This window comes from Pinus tabuliformis, chromosome 1_2, assembly GCF_031772625.1.
Source record: "Pinus tabuliformis cultivar Carrire ecotype Pingquan chromosome 1_2, CPIR1, whole genome shotgun sequence".
NCBI lineage: Eukaryota > Viridiplantae > Streptophyta > Pinopsida > Pinales > Pinaceae > Pinus > Pinus tabuliformis.
Window position 1 is genome coordinate 339,982,894 of NC_142298.1, and position 20,205 is coordinate 340,003,098.

Genomic DNA, 20,205 nt, shown 5'->3' on the forward strand with positions numbered 1-20,205 from the left:
TGATGAGCATGACTGGGCATGAAGTGACTCTATGTACAATGATATTTAACGTTAATAGGTTGAGCATGAGGATTTGGGCAATTGGGTTGATTTTGCCACAAGTATTAATAAGGAAGTACGGCAGCGTGGTGCTGGTTAGGCTTCAGGCTCGGCAAATCACGTGTCGGCGGCGGCACTATCATATAAGACTCAATTATAAATAACCAATCAAAATTACCCAAAAAAAATGAATTAACATATTGTTAAAAATATATTATTTTTAGTTTATAATGTAAATTTTGGTAAATCGTTTTTAATTTTTGGCCATTTTAAAATTAATATCAATATCAATATTTTTTTTAATAAGTTACTATCCTGCTGGGACAAAGAATAATAAATAAATAAATAAACCAATATTTAAGAAAAACATTAAATAAAAAAATAAGTACATAAATAAATATATATATTTTTAAAGAAAATAAAAAAACATATATGAATAAATTTATTTTTTAAGGATGGCACAGTACACTACAATAAAAAAAAAGTAAGTACCAAAATAAAATATTTTTTAAAGTTTGCATGATACACTACAATAAAAAAGGGTTGTACAAATTGATATAATTATAGTACACATTTGATTTTGACATATTTTTTCCTTATATATTATTTTTGTGTTTGACAATTTAAAAATAAATCTCATAAAAATTGTAAATCCAATATTTTAAACAAATCAAAAATAGAACTTTTGAATTTCAAAAATAGTTTTAATTTTTATTTTTTTTTTATTAGGAAAAAAGATTATGTAATAAAAAGTCAATGAAGCGATTACAATATAACTTTTGAGAAGAAAAAGCAGTATAGTATTATATTATGTTCAAAAAAAGTTTTGAATATTACAAAAATTGTGGGCCATAGTCCCAGAATAGGTCTCATTTCTAGCGTATTTCAGCAGATATCTTTCATTATATATTACAATATTTTTGGGGAACTTGTTATCATATCATCATAGCAATTTTTTTTTAACTATCCAGTATATGTAGAATGCCAGCAGATCTGAGATATTTCCAGAAAATTGGTTGCTATAGCATACCTGTTATAGATGACTTTATATGCCGGGCATATAGAAGGGCTGAATGTCATATGTACAGGGGTCAAAAGTGATAAACAGGTGCCACTTACCGAAAGGCGAATGCATTCCTTTCTTTGACAGAACATCTGCTTGTTCATTTTGTTTGCGCCTTATATGAGAGATAGGGAAAGTCGCAGGCTTCCATAGAGATGCTATCCTTGCTAACCACCCTATAAGGTTGACGATCTGTATTGCATGATTGCCTTTCACATGATCTATGATAATTTTCGAGTCACCATATACATTAATAGGCCCTATATCCATGAAAGTGCAGAATAAAAGCAGACCATGTAGGGCCATGGCTTCTGCCTTATTACTTGACCCTTTGCCACCGTTCCAATATAAGGAGAATTGGAGGTCATTTGAAATAGCAATGAAAACACCACAAGCGCAAATGCCATCCTTTGCCGCACCGTCAAAATATGCCCTTGGGAATCAGAGTTTCATGTCGTCAGACACAGCCATCTGATGATTTTTTTGTGGGGGCAAGTTTTGTAAAATGGAGAAGTAATAAGGAATAACCTTATCCATAATATGACTGAAAGATTCCTTGCTGTTTTGGAAGATTCTTTTGTTCCTTCGCTTCCAAATGAACCAGAAAATGATTAAAGGGATGGGACGCCAGATATATTTTTGTGCAGTCCACCAAACATATGCTTCTATAATGGAAGGATGTGAAATTGCAGGAAAGCCAAAATATGAAGCTAATTGCCCCCACAAAGATAACGATTGAGGGCAATTTAAAAAAATATGCAAGTTATCTTCAGAGTTGGCAAGACAGATCATGCATATCGCTGGACCCTACCAGCGCCTTTTCTATAAATTTGTCCAAGTGAGGTTTTTATTATGAAATACTAACCACGAAAACAAAATGATTTTAAGCGGGCAGCTTACCTTCCATAGAGAGAGAGAGAGAGGAAAGGTTATCCGGGAGGATCCTCTTTGCAGTTCTATCAAAGAGAGATATATGTCTCTAACCAATATAAGGGGACTGCCTTTCTTAGCCTGCCATTTTATGCAGTCCCTGTCCTTAGATCTGTAAAAACCTGCGTTCCTCATATTGTAGATAAATCTATTCCATTGTGAAGCCATAGCTCCAACGAGGCCCAGTTTTCTGCAAGTTTTCCATTGCAGAATGGCGTTCTTCCATCCCTCAATTACCTGTGCCCAGAAGAAAATCCCTTTTCCGTGGAGGAGCGAAAGGAGCTAAGGGGAGATTGGATCCATATCAACTCCCTTGATGGCATCAACACCAATAAGGATGTTGCTACCGGTTTGAAATGCCCAAATGAAGTTTCCGCAGAAAAAAGGAAGAATCCTTTGAAAACTTCGCCAGATCCCCGAACCTTGAGAGGGCCATTTGAAGTTGTTCCTGTACCAATAGTAAATATCATTGTTCCCAAGGTATTTCATTTTGATAGCTTGACTCCATAAGCAGTTACCAAAAATCACCCGCCACAAAGATTTGCACAGTAGAGCCCTGCCAAAGAGGCGCAAATTCATGATGCCCCAGCTGCCTTTCTTTTTTGGGAGGGAGATATTTTCCAGTTTAGTAAGGTGGAATTTTCTCTTTTCCTTGTTTCCGCCCCAGATGAAGGTTGCCATTAAGCTGTTCAATTTATTGACAATAGCCGAAGGGATGTAAAATAAATGCGTCCAATAAACACTGATTTGCGCAAGGACAGACTGTGTTAAGATCATTCTGCCAGCAAGCGATAAGCATTTAAATTCCCAACCGGATATTCTTTTGTAGAATCTGTCAGTTATCCATGACCAGTCCGAAATATTATATCCCGTGGGTTTGAGATGAAATCCCAAATATTTAAGCCCCTCATTTATGGAGATAGCCTGTATGTTAAAAAGCTGAGAGATATATTCCATCTCCTCTTCTTTCACCTTACCAAAGTGGAAAGTGGATTTACCTTCGTTAATGAATAGGCCAGTCGCCTTTTGAAATGAAAGAATTATCTCATGTAATATCAGCCAAGTATGTCTGCAAAGCCTAGCAAACAGAAGAACGTCATCCACAAAGAAGTTGTGCGTGTGGAAGTTACCTCTAGAGATGGAAAGGGGGCCAACTTTTCTGGCAGCAACCGCTCTTGTGATGACTAAGGGTGTCCATGGCCAAGATGAATAAAATAGGAGATAATGAGCACCCCTGACGGAGTCCCTTTTCTGCCCGAAAAAAATTGTAGGGAATCCATTAATGAGAATTGCGAAATTGACACCTTGCACGCATGCCATGATCCAATTTGTGCATAGGTCATTCAGGCCGATTTTAATAAGTAAGCATCTGAGGTAGCTCCAGTAGAGGCTGTCAAAGGCCTTTTTCAAATCAATTTTAAGGATAGTAGCCCCAATCTTTTTAGTTTGCATAGAGTGCAAGGCTTCTTGGGCTATGGCCACGACATCTAGAATGTTCCTGCCACTTAGGAACCCATGTTGTTCCCTTGTGAAAAGTGATTACAATATAACTTGTCTATCAATATTTTATTTTAAACGAATCAAATTTTTGAATTTCAAAAATAAATTCAATGTTTATTTGACTATAAAGTGATTACAATTAATTTGTTTATCAATATTTTATTTTAAACGAATCGAAGTTTTGGATTTCCAAAATTTCAAAAATAAAGTCAATGATTATTTAACTATAAAGTGATTACAATATAACTTGCCTATCAGCCCGTACAATAAATAATTATTAACTTAGTACAAAATACTTAACATGTTGTCTTACATCAAGACAACCCATCAACCCAACTTGCCCGTAAATAATTATTAACTTAGTACAAAATACTTAACACATTCTCTTACATCAAAACAACCCCATCAACACAACTTGCCCATAAATAATTATTAACTTAGTACAAAATACTTAACACATTGTCTTACATCAAGACAACCCCATCAACACAACTTGCCTCAATATTGGAAGTAGAGTAGGCATGCCAGTTTACACTATTCTAATAACCAAAAAGCTTTCCAAATATTTATTACATTATTTTTTTCTAATTTTTATGTCATATGAACTAGTGCCATATGAAGTAAAATAAATGTCATATGAACCAGTGTCATATGAAGTCAGTGATGGTTTTTTGGACATGTGATTTTGATAAGCCATGGCATTGTAGCAAATCCAATTTACATATTAAGAATCTCCATAATAAAGTGAGAATTAGTCCCCACTGTTAATAATCTTATTGATAGTAAATATTAAATGTATACATATTTAACTTATATATTATTTTTTAATTATTTATTATTGATGATAAATATTATTATTATTATCCATTTTTAAGGTCACGGCCAAGTGAGACACTAAATTGGTGTATGAGACCTGCGAGTGCTAAATCTATGAAGGCATACATACTCTACCCCCCTTTGGTTTTGAACCTGTGACCACTTAGGAGGAAACACATGCTATTTGCCATTAGGCCTGTTAGCTCTGCTGCAAACTTCGCTGGGGAAAGGCTCTGCTGCAAACTTCACTGGGGAAAGGGTCGAATTCAGGACTGGTGATTGGTTTGTGCCATGAAAGGTGCTGGCAACAGTCATTCTCTCTTTTCCTCCATTTTTCCCTACACTTCCATGAACCCTGCTATCCCTGCTTTACCCCGAAAATCAGCATAAAGCCTTTTTCCCTTATAACTCCCGCTACCTCCATTTCTTCTTTCCCCTGCATTCTTTTTATTTCTCTCATAATCCCTTCATTTATGTTTTATTCCTTTAAACCCCGTTTAAACCTATTTGTCGTTTAGCCCCCGGGTGCTGGGTTTACATGTCATAAAACCCTGATAACGTGACCTCGTGCCTTCATAGCCCTTCTTATCGCTTTTAATCTAAGCCGTTGATCGCATCTGCCGCGATCTAACGGTCATGTTTAAACCTTCCTCTTAATCTGGCCGTCCATCGCCAGATCGACAACAGTCGCTTCCTCTCTTCCCGTAACCTGCACGTCCGTTAGGTAGTGGGGAAGGCGGTTTCCCGCCCGACCTACCTTCCACGCGATGCAATACAACTAGATCGCACCCTGCAGTATGAATACCGCCCACTGCCGTAAAGTGGTGCGCGGAAACCGCCCGCCCACAAAACCGCCTTTCCCCGTCGTTTAAACTCTGCACGACTTTCACGCGCGATCACCGTTGGATTTGCCCGACGGTGATCCAATGGCCCTTGTTAATCCCGATCATCCATCTCTCCATTTCTCCTATCAATTGATCTTAGCCGTTGGTATATGTGATCCGACGGTGCATATTCACTCCGCCTCGTCCTCTCGATAGCTCCTTCTAACGCGATCTCCACCGTTCGATCATTTAATCCAACGGCTGAGATTTATTCCCGGCCTGCTCATTCTTCTGCCATAAAAACTTAATTCTCGACTGCTCTCTGCTGCTGAGGAAGGAAAACAACGATCGGCTACTCTGCTCTTTGCACATTTAAGGCTTCAACTACTACAATTAAAGACAGGATGGCCGAAGGACAAACAGGACAGCCTCGAGCAGATCAAGGTATTAATCAGTCATGGGGCCTTGTACACATTACGCCACCTGCTCAGTAGAAGACTGTAGAACACCAGAGAATGTCTAAATCATCCATTAAAGTAGTCAAATTGCAACAGCGACCCATATCTGAATGTAAATGTGGTTGGTGGTCCATTATGACCCCTCCACGCTTAGTAGCAGAGATATTTTGTAATCAACCTCCATATATATTGAGGAGACAGAATGTAATAGGGGGATGAGTGTGTGATGAGTGTTACTCTGTTGTAAGCTTCAACTTCTAGAGACTGTAACTACTGTGTAACCTGCAGCTTTTGGTCTTCATTTCCAACTAATACAAGCTTCTTTTGTTGTTGATTGCTCACTTTCCACTTCTTCTTCTTATTCCAGGATGTGCCTGCTTTGCATTTATTCTTATGTTGTTAATGTTTAGCATTAGAGGGGCTGTCACCCCACCTCTGTGTTAGATTTAGCATGTATCTTTGAATTTGTTTGTAGGTTTCTGTTATTTTAATGCCAGAGAGCTGTCATCCTATCTGTGTATTAGAAAACAGATTTACAGACCTTTTAACTGGTTGCAGCCGGCCATCACAGGGTCCTGTGCATCTGCTGGTGTGGTCAGTCTTCTCCATTATCACCTTATCCTCAAACTATGAGTAATTGGTGGCTAAAAGCCTTGTAGTCTGGGGGTGTTCACCCATGTCTGGGGTCAATCATAGTAGAAGTGGTTATCTGGCTTGAATATGCAACATTTGTTTCATTCATCCACCATTTATCCAACATTTTGTTGAATTTGTAATGTTCCCGAGCATCACTGATATACAACCTAGGTGAGTTTCTTGGGGTGATAACATTAATTGGCGCTGTTGCCGGGGAGAGGAGAATCGAAGCTCAGCTTCCCTAGGAGAACGACACAGTTCCATATTTTGATGATAGACAAGGTCTGGGCGCAGTTTTTTGTTGTAATCATCTATCTGGCGACTCCACTGGTGGAAAACCATCCTTTGGCGACTCCACATTATAGTTCTGGCGCAGTTGGTGAGGCATGCTCGCAGAAATATTTAGAAACCATCAGCTGAACCAGTACCTGATCCTGAGAAGACCGTTAAACAGAAGAAAGACTTTGCAGAAAGGAGCAACAGGGTCAGGTAAGCCTTAAAGAATTTTTATGTACCTCTGCCAGTGTAGAAATACCTTCAAAGATTCATATAGCTCCTTTGTCATTCATTTCCCTCTCGGATTCCTGCTCAAAGAAAGAAGTTTTCCATGCTTTCCTTCGTATTCCTCTGTTGCTGTCATTCTTTTCATTGATTCATTCCACTCAGTCCACCAGTATGCCTTTCGTATACCTCAGTCATGGCAGGCCAGCAAGCCCTCACAAAGATAGAACGAATAATTGCTGCTAGGTATGGACCCTTAGTCTTGCCTACCCCTTTGAATGCCATGCCTATAGGCGATTATCAAGAATTTATGCCAAAGTTTACTGGTTCAAAAGAAATATCAGCCGAGGAGCATTTAGAGGCCTTTTACAGCTATGCCGATAACCTGGATATTAATGAAGAGGATTTCTGGATGAGGGTTTTTGTCCAAAGCCTAGATGGGGAAGCTAGAAAATGGTTCAGAAATTTACCCCCTAGGTCTATTGTAGACATTGATGCTCTAGATGATATGTTTTTAAAGCACTTGGGAAGTAATAGAGATCTGATCTTTTATCAAGATGAATTTGGGAACTTGTAGAGGAAAGATGGCGAGCTACTGTCTGATTTCAATATAAGATTCAATCATATGTACAGCAGAATGCCAGCTGAAGTAAGACCTACCCCTGCTTCTGCCATGCTCACATATGCTAATGCCTTCGATTCTCAATTCTGCCTGCTGTTAAGAGAACAAAGATGTACTTCTTTGGATGATATGCAAGTTGTAGCCTTTGAAGTAGAAGAAAACATCATTGTTGTAGAGAGACTTGAAGATGATGTCGAGTGTAGAAGTCAGGGAGATGAATCCTCATCATCCTATGATTCTGAAATTGATGAATTAGCTAGGATGATTGAATTTTTGGCCTCTGAAGTGTCCAAATTAAAGGCTGACCAGTATTCTGAAGAAGCAGGTGTTCCTTGTGACTCTTCTCTTCCAAAGCCAAATCCACATAGAGGAAAACAGGAGCAGTTGCAGATTTTGCTAAGAAATAAGCTTGCAAATGAAGATAAAGGGGTGAGGCCCCTTTTACAAAATATAGTCATGGAAGAGGTGCAGCATGAGGAGGAGGTCCATGTTTTGGAAGGTGCTCCTTTCCTAACAAGGGCTGCTTATGAGAAAGCAATATCCAAAGGCACTGCTCAACAATTTGTTGTATCTGTAGAACAACAAGTTGACCAGCAGTGGCAGCCAGCAGTAGATCCCTTCCTCCAAGAATTCGAGCCTAAAGACAACACATCTTCTAATGGCTATGCAGATCTGCAAGTTGAACAACCTGTTGTTGTCCTCAGTCCAGTGATTAAAAAGGGAGAGGAAAGCTCTCCATCATCTTATGTTTCTCTGTCTGCTCAAATAACAACCCCTCACAGTTGCCCCTTGAACACTAAGGCAGGAAATATCTCCATTTTCAAGGCTGAGACTGATCACCTCAGCTTTGATTTTCTAAAACTTGCTCAGTTGGCCTCCACACAGATTGAAAGGGCAGCTTTCCAGAAAACAGAGGAAGAGGATGTACAGTTTTGGGACTCCTCCTTGGATGAGGATTGCTCAAAGGAAGATTCAAGAGTAGATAATGTCTCTGTGTCCCCTACACAAGAATACAATGGTGCTTCTTTCATATTAGTTGTGCAGACCACACATGACACAAAAATGTGAACAACGCTCATGGTTATCCAACAGGTGTACAAAGGCTCCTGTAAACAACATCCAAGGAGGAAAATACACAGAAGGGAAATGAAATTTGATCCCTATCTACATATTAAGGTCAAATCTCCTAAACTCTTTGAGGTAGAGGATCAAATAAATCTTGTTTTGCAGCTCTATGATGAAGGGGTCGAGAGAAAGAGAAACAATTTTGAACACCTATCAGTTGGCCAATTTTTGAGTAATTATGTTTATTGTAAGCATTTTCTTTTACAGGTTCCTATTGTAGGCTTAGTTGACTCCATGCCCAATGGATACTAGGCATAGTTTTTAAAAGTTGATTTTGCATGAAGGCAAGGGTCTGCAGGTTCTTGAGACCTCACAGGGAGGATCTCATCCCCAGAAGGAGCCAATGTTAGCTCTGCTGCAAACTTCACTGGGGAAAGGGTCGAATTCAGGACTGGTGATTGGTTTGTGCCATGAAAGGTGTTGGCAACAATCTTTCTCTCTTTTCCTCCATTTTTCCCTACACTTCCATGAACCCTGCTATCCCTGCTTTACCCCGAAAATCAACATAAAACCTTTTTCCCTTATAACTCCCGCTACCTCCATTTCTTCTTTCCCTTGAATTCTTTTTATTTCTCTCATAATCCCTTCAGCTCTGTTTTATTCCTTTAAACCCCGTTTAAACCTATTTTTCGTTTAGCCCTCGGGTGCTGGGTTTACATGTCATAAAACCCTGATAATGTGACCTCGTGCCTTCATAGCCCTTCTTGTCGCTTTTAATTTGAGTCGTTGATCGCATCTGCCGCGATCTAACAGTCATGTTTAAACCCCGTGCTCCTTCCTCTTAATCTGGTCGTCCATCGCTAGATCGACAGCAGTCGCTTCCTCTCTTCCCATAACCTGTGTGTCTGTTAGGCAGCGGGGAAAGCGGTTTCTCGCCGAACTTTCCTGCCACGCGGCGCAATATAACTGGATCACACCCCGCGGTACGAATACCGCCCACTGTCGTAAAGCGGTGCGGGAAACCGCCTGCCCGCAAAACCGCCTTTCCCTGCCGTTTAAACTCTGCGCAAATTTTGTGCGTGATCACCGTTGGATCTGCCCGACAGTGATCCAACGACCCTTGTTAATCCCGATCATCCATCTCTCCATTTGTCCTATCAATTGATCTCGACCATCGGTATATGTGATCTGATGGTGCATATTCACTTCGCCCCGTCCTCCTGATAGCTCCTTCTAATGCGATCTCCACTGTTTGATCATTTAATCCAACGACTGAGATTTATTCCCGGCCTGCTCATTCTTCCGCCATGAAACCTTAATTCTCGACTGCTCTCTGCTGTCGAGGAAGGAAAACAACGATCAGCTACTCTGCTCTCTGCGCATTTAAGGCTTCAACTACTGCAATTAAAGACAGGATGGCCGAAGGACAAACAAGATAGCCTCGAGTAGATCAAGTTATTAATCAATCATGGGGCCTTGTACACATTACACCACCTGCTCAGTAGAAGACTGCAGAACACCAGAGAATGTCTAAATCATCCATTAAAGTAGTCAAATTGCAGCAACGACCCATATCTGAATGTAAATGTGGTTGGTGGTCCATTATGACCCCTCCACGCTTAGTAGCAGAGATATTTTGTAATCAACCTCCATATTTACTGAGGAGACAGAGTGTAATAGGGGGATGAGTGTGTGATGAGTGTTACTCTGTTGTAAGCTTCAACTTCTGGAGACTGTAACTACTGTGTAACCTGCAGCTTCTGGTCTTCATTTCCAACTAATACAAGCTTCTTTTGTTGTTGATTGCTCACTTTCCACTTCTTCTTCTTGTTCCAGGCTGTGGCTGCTTTGCATTTATTCTTATGTTGTTAATGTTTAGCATTAGAGGGGCTGTCACCCCACCTCTGTGTTAGATTTAGCATGTATCTTTGAATTTGTTTGCAGGTTTCTGTTATTTTAATGCCAGAGAGCTGTCATCCTGTCTGTGTATTAGAAAACAGATTTACAGACCTTTTAACTGGTTGTAGCCGGCCATCACAGGGTCCTGTGCATCTGCTGGTGTGGTTAGTCTTCTCCATTATCACCTTATCCTCAAACTGTGAGTAATTGGTGGCTAAAAGCCTTGTAGTCTGGGGGTGTTCACCCATGTCTGGGGTCAATCATAGTAGAAGTGGTTATCTGGCTTGAATATGCAACATTTGTTTCATTCATCCACCATTTATCCAACATTTTGTTGAATTTGTAATGTTCCCGAGCATCACTGATATATAACCTAGGTGAGTTTCTTGGGGTGATAACAAGGCCCACTCAATAATTTAAAATAAAGTTTAATTTATTAATTATTTATTAGTAATAATAATAATAATTTAAAATGAGATTATAATTTAGTTAGTTTTTATGATTTTTTTAATTTTAGCAACATAACATGTATGATGTGTCAAGTCTCACTAGCACGACCCGTTGAGGATGGACCTCATTAGCAAGGCAACCCAGGATCAAACCTCACGGGAGGTGGTTGTGCCATGTGCTAGGGGGAGGAGGCATACTAAAAAATCCATTCAGCTAAGGGATTGTGTGGCCCAGGCCGAGTGCAATCCCCGGTGACTTTGGCGGCTTAGATGCCCCTAGGTCACAACTCCTCAAGCCACAGGTCAACCTTGGAGGATCACATAAAACTTGACAAACAAACAAAAAACATAACATGTATGATGTAATAAGTATTTTAGTGCTTATTCGAAATTGATCCTTTAGGTCTTTCCCAACCATTTAATATATATAGGTGCAGCAATTATTTTCTTTTAATATAATCTTCAAAATATTGAGAATGTCACCATGGTTACACATAAATTTTAATTATTTAAAATAATTAAAAAATAATTTATAAATAGTTAGATTTCTATTTTTTGTACCTTTTATTTTTATTTTGTTTGTTAAGTTAGGTGATTCTTGAGATGATTGCACGATTAACCTTTGCCTTGAGAAATTTCCAACTTGGGGCATCCAAGCTATCAAATTCACCCAAGGATCACACTCGGTCTTGGCTATACCAACCCATGAGTGGATTTTTTCCTGCAAAGGTGACCTTAACACCATGGAGTGTGTTAACAATATATCATATTACTATATATTATAGGTCGTGTGGACTATTTTGTTTTCTAATATTTATAATCAATTATATATATATATTCTAAAATTAAAAACAATTTCAATTTAAATAATTTAGAAAGAAAAACTACAATCCAATGTATTCTCACTAAAATTATATTAATTTGAAAAGTATAGAAACATAAATTATGATCCAATATGAGAGCATATGATGAATAGTGTAGATGTTTGATTGGAACCATGACAGAACGACGCGGATCGGGCTCTGACGGAACGGAGGTATGACGCGGGGTTCGAAGGGATGGAGCTCCGAGACCGCGAAGGATTAGGGTAAGAGCTCACTATTAACCACATGACCGCAGGCTGTTGTCCATAAACCGGCCTGTACATGTACCAGATGACGGGGTCGAGCTCGCGCCTGCCCAGCTTTCAACACCGATTAACAGCCGGTTGACCGACATGGAGGGTTTTATGGAAACGGACCTCGTGGATTATTCCGAGGATCCGCTGGAAGGGCATATAATATTCAGCAGCCCTAATTTTATGGTCCCGGTTTCTGTTGCACCGACTATAGCGGAGACTCACGCTCTGGACACCTCTCCTGTGGTTTCCCTTCCAGATCCGCACTCCCTTCGCGCAATTGCCTCGTCGCCCGGACTGGAAGCCCCGCCCCTCTCACCTTGTACGACACTCCTCCTCACTTCCCTCTCTCCCGATTCTCTGTCCTTCGATCCGTTTCCATCTCCGCCTCACGATCCAGCTCCTGCACAAGAAGGAACCCGGGTGACGGAAGCACAAACCCTCCAGGACACAGGGACGCGGCCATCAGGATGTTTCGGCACCCCGGCCATTAATGTAAAAGCCACGAAACCCTCCCTCCTGGATGGAGTAAAAAACCCATTAGTGGATCATCCGTCGGCGCCACGAATGAAGAAGCGGAAATCAAAGTGTATCAGAGCGACAGCCAAAGATATTACCATAGCATTCGGCGATCCATCGGACCTAGGGGAAACAATGACCATGGCACGAACGGTATTGGTAGGACATGTGCGGGGGCGTGTTTTCTCAGCAGGCAGACTGACGCAATGGGTAAAAGAAATCTGGGGGGCCCTGCTCATAGAATTACCGGAGGTTCATGTTCTCCCGAGGGGGTGGTTCTCCTTACACTTTGTGAAAGAGGGTTACACAAATTTAGTACTTGCACAGTACTGGCACATCGAAATGGCACCAGTGTTACTTAAGAGATGGAGCCCCCTATTTGATCCCGAGCGCGAACAGATAGGAGCAGGACCTCTATGGGTGCGTCTGCCAGGGCTGCCGCTACAGTATTGGAGTGAGGAAGCACTCATCCGAATTGGAAATGCACTGGGCACGTACCTAGATCATGACCGCTCATATGTGGAAACGAAGAAACGAACCCTAGCACGTGTACTGGTGTACTTGGATACCCGAGACGGACTGGAGGAAAAGATTACTTTGCAATGGGGTAAATACAGCAGAACTCAAATCCTCGACTACGAAGGTGTCCCTTTTCGCTGCAATCCCTGCCACCAAGTGGGACACCTCTTCAAGGATTGCCCACTGAACAAAAGCCCGGAAGACTCTCCAATTTTTTTTCCCTTATCATCCAGAGGAGTCTCGCCCATCATCCCCTGCCCATCTCAGGGTAATGCATCAGCTCAGGGCTCTCCAGCGAAGCAGGACCGAAAAAGCTAGACTCGCCTTCTCCTCCACTGACAAGGGCTAGGGCAGCTGCAGCAGCCGCACAGGCCTCGGGTACTACTCTTATCCCTCCCTCTATTTCTTCTGGCATCTCATCTGATTTCCTTTTTTCAAATGTAACTTGCACCATGGCGCATTGCTCCATCCCTTCGCCCCCCTTGATCTCGTCTACTGCTCCGCCCTCTTTACCTCCCGCATCCTCGCCCTCCTCGATTTCATCCTCCAGGAAGCCCTCCTCCCACCCTTACTCCCTTCGCCCTCGGCCCTCTCAGTCGGACGCCTCTGGACCGCAGGCCGGTTTGGGTATTGTCCCACTGGGCCCTGGATCTCTGTCCTCCCGGGGCAGAAAAACCGATCTTTCCAAAGCCATTAGGCGTGCAGGAGCGGAAGTCGCATCTGGGCGCCAATCCACCATTGATGGGGTCCTTAGAGTAGCCAAATCCCCGAGGATCAGCCCCCCATGAAGTGTCTATCTTTCAATTGTCGGGGCCTGGCTAGTGCCCCAAAGAAACTAGCTCTCAAACGACTTTTTGAGGTCGAATTACCTGATATCATTCTCCTTCAAGAAACACTTGGCCCTGCAGAGGCTATATCTCTTTCCTTAAGCACTCTGGCGGCCAGATGGAAGTTCCTGGCAATTGATGCTAACGGAAGATCGGGGGGACTGGCAATTGGTTATAACCCAAAATCTATCAGGCTGGACTCCTCATGGGGTGGCCAAGGATTCATGGGAGCAGACATCTTTTCGGCGGATCTCGGCTTGTCCCTTCGTATTGTCAACATATATGGTCCATGCCAACAGAGGGAAAGCTTCTGGAGACAATTCTTCAATCGTAATCTAATGGCTCTTGATCGAATCATTCTGGGAGGAGATATGAATTTTTCAATGGGATTCAGGGAATCATGGGGTTCAATGGCGCAAGTGGACACCATCACAGAGTTCATGAGAAATACCTTGGATCAGAATGACTTCATTGATATACCTATGCAGAAACCACTGCCCACTTGGAGAAACAGAAGGGTGGGAGCATCTACATTAGCTCGTAGATTAGACAGGTTCCTGATGAAAGGACCCCTGATCCATCAGTTACATTTCTACAAGCAATGGGTGGGATCGGGAGGCATATCAGATCACTCCCCTATCTTATTGGAAATCCTGGGCCCTCACCATAAGCCAAAATCCCCATTCAAATTCAATCATGTGTGGCTTTAGGACCAAGACTTTACTAAATTGGTTACAGACTACTGGAAAGCGCATCCCATTGATAGAGAATCATCATTGGCTAGGGAATTCTGTAAAAATCTTACTGAGTTAAAACACCTAGTTATCAACTGGGCAAAAGAAAAGAAAGCAAGAGAAGATGTTCAGATCACACAAGTGGAAGAAGAATTGAAAGTCCTTCTGGATGAGCGGAATCTGGGTTTCGTTACGGGAGATGACAAAGCCCGACTGGTGGAATTGGAAAATCAGAAGAACAATATTCTCAGGCAGAGGGAGGAATCGCTTAGATTGCGCAGTAGGGCAACATGGCTGAAAGCAGGGGATGAAAACTCAAGATTCTTCCACAATTATGCCAAGGGAAGGAAAGTGGCAAACACTATCTGGAATCTACCCCTACCTGAAGGAGGTTTTGCGGACTCCTTCAACAAGCTCTCCCAGCTTGGAACGGAGCACTTCAGAGGTTTATACAAGAGCCCTGCTGGCACAAATTTGGCAGAAATCATCAATGTGGCCACTCATTTCCCTAGATTTGTAAATGATGAGGACTCTGCAGATCTCACAGCCCCTGTCTCTATGGAAGAACTGGAAAGCACTCTTAAATGGTTCAAGAAAGAAAAGAGTCCTGGGCCGGATGGCTGGACTATAGAATTCTATATTGCCTTTTTTGATCTCATGGGAGGAGACCTGCTTGGGGTGATTGAGGAAAGCAGAACATCGGGGTGCCTCTATAACGCCATAAACTCCACCTTCATTGCCCTCATCCCAAAATCCGACTCCCCTACCTCCTTTGATGATTTCTGCCCCATCTCACTGTGCAATGTACTATACAAGATCATCTCAAAAATAATTGCTAATAGGATCAAGCCCATTCTATCAAAGCACATCACCCCCCAACAATTTGCTTTCCTAGAGGATAGGCAGATTCATGAGGCCATTGGATCCGCCCAGGAAGCGCTTCATTCCATTTGGACTAAACACCTCAAATGTATACTCCTGAAGATCAATCTCGCAAAAGCATTTGACCGTGTTAGTTGGCTTTATATCAAAATGATCCTTATCCATTTGGGCTTCCCACATCCCCTCATAAATTGGATCATGGCCTGTATTACTACACCCTCCTTCAGCATCCTGATCAATGGTTCTGCCTCCCATTTCTTCCACTCAGAAAGAGGACTCCGACAGGGTTGTCCACTCTCGCCTCTCCTATTCCTATTGGTCATGGAAGGTTTGAGCCGTCTAATCATCACTGCAAAAAGGGAAGGGGCTCTGAGAGGTCTTAAGATAACAGAAGAATGTTACCTCACTCACCTACTGTTTGTAGACGATGTATTAATTCTCTTGGATGGCAGCATACAGGACTCCACAAATTTCTTCCGCATATTAAATCTTTTCTCACAAGCCACAGGCATGGAGGTCAACCGGATGAAATCTACCATAACTCTGGCCAGGACCTCTGTAAATGAGTCTCAAACTGCCCGGCAGGCTTTCCCATACACCCCACAATTATTGGACAGGGGGCTAAAATACTTGGGTTTTTGGTTAAAACCCACAAGCCAAAAGATCGCAGATTGGGCTTGGCTTGTAGCTAAAGTGGAAAAAAGGCTATTCTGTTGGAGTCACAGATACCTCTCCAGGGTTGGGCGGTTAGTCCTGATCAAATCAGTGTTGGAAGCAACCACGATATTCTGGATGGCACTCACCTGGATTCCTCGGCACATATTGGCTCGTCTACAACAACTATGCAACAGATATCTATGGGTAGGTAGTCAAGACAAGCGTATCTTCGCCTGGATCGGATGGCAAAAGATAGCAATCCCGAAGAATTGGGGAGGCTGGGGGTTAAAGGAGCTCCCTATCTTCGCACAAGCTCTGGCTGCGAAAATGAGCTGGGCACTGTTAACATCTCAGAGTTTATGGACCCGTCTCACTTATCACAAATACATCTGGCCTCTCAGCACCCTGGATTGGATCAGACTTCCAAATTGGAACAAATCTGGCATATCTTCCATATGGAAAGCTCTAATACACTCTCTTCCCTTAATTAGAGACAATCTGGTATGGAGAATCAGGGATGGTACTCGAGCTCGGCTCGGTCTTGACCCTTGGACTAACAGTGGCAGGCGGCATATCCTCTCACAAGAACTGGTGGAATACCTCCTCACACAGGACATCAAAGTAATTGCGCAAATTTCTGATCAAGAAAACTCTGACATATTCCACTAGGCATGGAAAACAGCGCATCACCTAAATCTGCCCCGAAGATGGCACCCTGAATGGCAGGAATACAGAGAGGCTCTGATCGAATCACATATCATAATCATAGAGGGGCCAGACGAGCTCATATGGAATCAAGCCGAGGATGGAAATTACTCTCCTAAGGCAGGCTACAAGCAACTCATTAGTCATAAGAAACCTGATGTCTTAGCTAGCTGGTGGCATAACATATGGAAACACTCTGCAGCGCCACGCTCAAAACTATTCACCTGGTGTATCTTGAGGAACAAGATTCCCACGGGGGAACATCTTATGCACAGGGCACAGTATGGACCAACTTGGTGTGTATTATGCAAAGAAGCCTCAGAATCCGTGAAGCATTTATTTTTGAGATGCAGAAAAATTCAGAATCTCTGGTCAAATCTTAAAAGCTTCATAAATTACACTGGAAATTGGGATGGAACAGACCTCACAGAAGCTTGGATAGAGTGGGAAAGGAGACACAAAGGATCGAAGATCACCAACCTGCCAGTTATTGTAAACTGGCACTTATGGAAATCAAGAAACCGCATAATATTTGAAGACAAGCAGGCTCACTGGCCCCTGGTGGAGGCTGCTATTATAGCTGCATTTAGAGAACTACCTGACCCACCCCCTCCAAAAACCCGCCTCCCAAATCCTCCCCCATGCATTGATCATAGCACCCCATGGGCCTATTTTGATGGTGCTGCAAACAGACAGAGCTGTGGGGGTGCGTTTATCATACATAAATCTGAGCATCATTATTATAAAATAAAGGCGGGTCTGGGCACTGGAACCAACAACTTTGCTGAGCTTATTACTTTGAGACATTTACTCCATTTTGCATTGGGACATCACTGCACTAGCATCAATATATTTGGGGACTCTCAAATTATCATAAATTGGTTCAATGGAATATATGCATGTCACATCCACACACTCAACATTATCTTGAATGAGGTACTCGAACTCAAAGCAGCTTTTAACAATATTACATGTTCTCATATCTACAGGGAACATAACAAAGGCGCTGACAAATTATCCAAGGAGGTCGCGTTGATGGACAAAGGTATTTGGGAGATCACATAAATTCAAGGCCAGCAGGAACACAAATATTATCACCTTCCATACATAGACCCGGGATACCAGACTACACCGGGTCATCAAACAAACTGAAGTTTTTTGCATGTATATGACAAATGAAATTTGATAAGCTTAACATATTTTTGTCGAAACAGTAAGATGTGTTGCCGAAAAGGCATACTGTAACAGCTCAAACAGAATGCCTTGCTTGGCAAATCTGAACTGAAAACTCATACATAATCTTTTTGCAAAGGGTACAATGTACAAAGTGAACATCAGCATATGCGTAAAAGCATCTACAATATGTAATTTTCCTTAATAATGAAAATTACGGATTTTTCCAGTGGAAAAAAAATTACGATCCAATATTTTCAATCACTAAAATTATAATAATTTTTTTTTTAATATTTCGATATTATATATATATATATATATATATATATATATATATATATATATATATATATATATATATATATATATATATATATATTTGATTTTCATATGTAACATCAAATATTATTTTTTTGTTTGGCTAAGAGCTTGTCTTCTTCGGATGTAAGGAATGAAATTTTGCCTTGCATGGACCACTAACATTACATGATTTTCCTTGAATAACAATGATGATATATCAGCGAATAATAATTGTTCCACCACTGGTTTAACAAGTAAATTATAACTACACCGAATGTATTCTTTTTTAATCTATTAACCACCGACAATTGACTTGGCTTTTGTTTTCTACCATTTGTTGGATCAAACAATTGTCACTACTTTTTTTTTTTCCACCGTTGATTCGAGCAAGCAGTTGTCAAGGCACGTTGCGCATTGTTCGTTCAAGCACACCGTTGTCACTACTCTTGTTTTCCATCATTGGTTTGAGCAATCATCTGTTAAGGCATGATGCATGTTGGCCATGCTCCGTCTTAATAGAGGATTTATTGTCGTTCTTTTAGTAGATTTGCAAAATATTGCAGCAATTCTGACTAAACATTCTCATTTTATCCTATAATGCAATTACATATGATATAATGATTCAAGTTGCTTTCTTGATGGGGAGAGTCCAAGGTGCAGTGTAGCTCTTTGATGAAATTGAAAGAAGAAGGGATTAATGCTTTGTATGGAACTCATACAATTCTTCTCAATGGACTCTTCCAAACCAGAGGGTTAAAGAGGCACACTCATTCTTGATCAAGCATAGTGAAAAAGATTTGAACAATTATGAATATTTGATGGATTTTTGTACCAAATTAGGTTGAGGGCGAGAAGTGTACCATATTTTTATAGAAATGAAAGCTATGAATTTGGAACTTCCATATGACCAATTAGGCAACATTGTTTTATAAAAAACCAAGTTCCATTTGATATGGATAACTATCATTGGCATCCAAATATATATTTTTCAGTTGACGGGGCCTGTCCAGTTTGATATGTTAGACATGTGTTAAGAATTTTGTTGCCACAATGTGATTCAGAGCATTGGTCTAACTTTAAGAATTTCAAAATGGTCATTTTGTGCTCACTACTTTGATTTCTCTGTTTCAATTGAAATAAGTTTCCAAAATATTTTGAAAATAAGTTTATAGATAATAAATTGTTGAAAATTGCAACAAGAAATGTTGAAAATAGCACCAAGAAAGATCTTGATTTAATTTTGTCCTTGAATTAAATTAGGAATAAAATTGTAATTCCATGACAACTTGTATTAGTTCACCAAGTTAATTTTACTTTGTTGGCTTGGTTAATTCGAGTTGAGGGTCTAACTAGAGTCATGTAGAGTCTCTCCTACATTATAAGAGCCTTGGTTGAGTTTATTTTGAGTTGTAAGTAATTAATTCAATTTAATTGAGTTAAATTCATTTAAACTAGTTCCAATTGATGGAGGAACTAGTAGGAGGCTAGTCGAGTGTGGTATTACCTGAAGTGCAGTGTGGTGTTGCATGAAGTATCGTGTGGTGTTGCTTGAAATGTAGTGTGGTGTTGCCTGCAGTCGAGTGGTGGTGCCTACAGTGATCAACCAGTAAATTGAAAATTCACTCATAATTAACTCATGCATATAAGATCAGAGAAAGACCTAGTTGAGATTGAAGTTCAAGGACAATGTACTATCAGTTGTATAATTATCTGAATTGTACAGATGGTGCATGCAGTCAGAGGAAGAGCATAAAGGAACAACATAATTCAATGGAGGAAAATTATTATTAAATAGGGACGATAGGTTTTAACCCTGTACAAAAATTACCTGCATACGAATTCTAAGAACATAAAATAAACAAATGCGAGAGCATAACACATAAAACAGATATACTCAGAGATTTTCCCCTCGATCCCAAAACCGGGACTACTAGCTTGATTCTTCATTATGTTCCTTTCAATGTTACAAT

The 20,205-nt window shown here is 41.0% G+C and overlaps 1 protein-coding gene across 1 annotated transcript in view; it reads left to right on the forward strand.

Moving 5' to 3' along the window:
- The first annotated feature begins 13,741 nt into the window (after window positions 1-13,741).
- The window catches only part of LOC149205767 (uncharacterized), a 41,991-nt gene continuing 35,527 nt past the window's right edge, over window positions 13,742-20,205 (forward strand). The window contains exons 1-3 of the mRNA XM_089397501.1: window positions 13,742-14,402; window positions 14,523-16,678; window positions 16,784-17,698. Coding sequence (XP_089253627.1) covers window positions 13,742-14,402; window positions 14,523-16,678; window positions 16,784-17,698 — 3,732 coding nt within the window. The remainder of the gene's footprint in view (window positions 14,403-14,522; window positions 16,679-16,783; window positions 17,699-20,205) is intronic.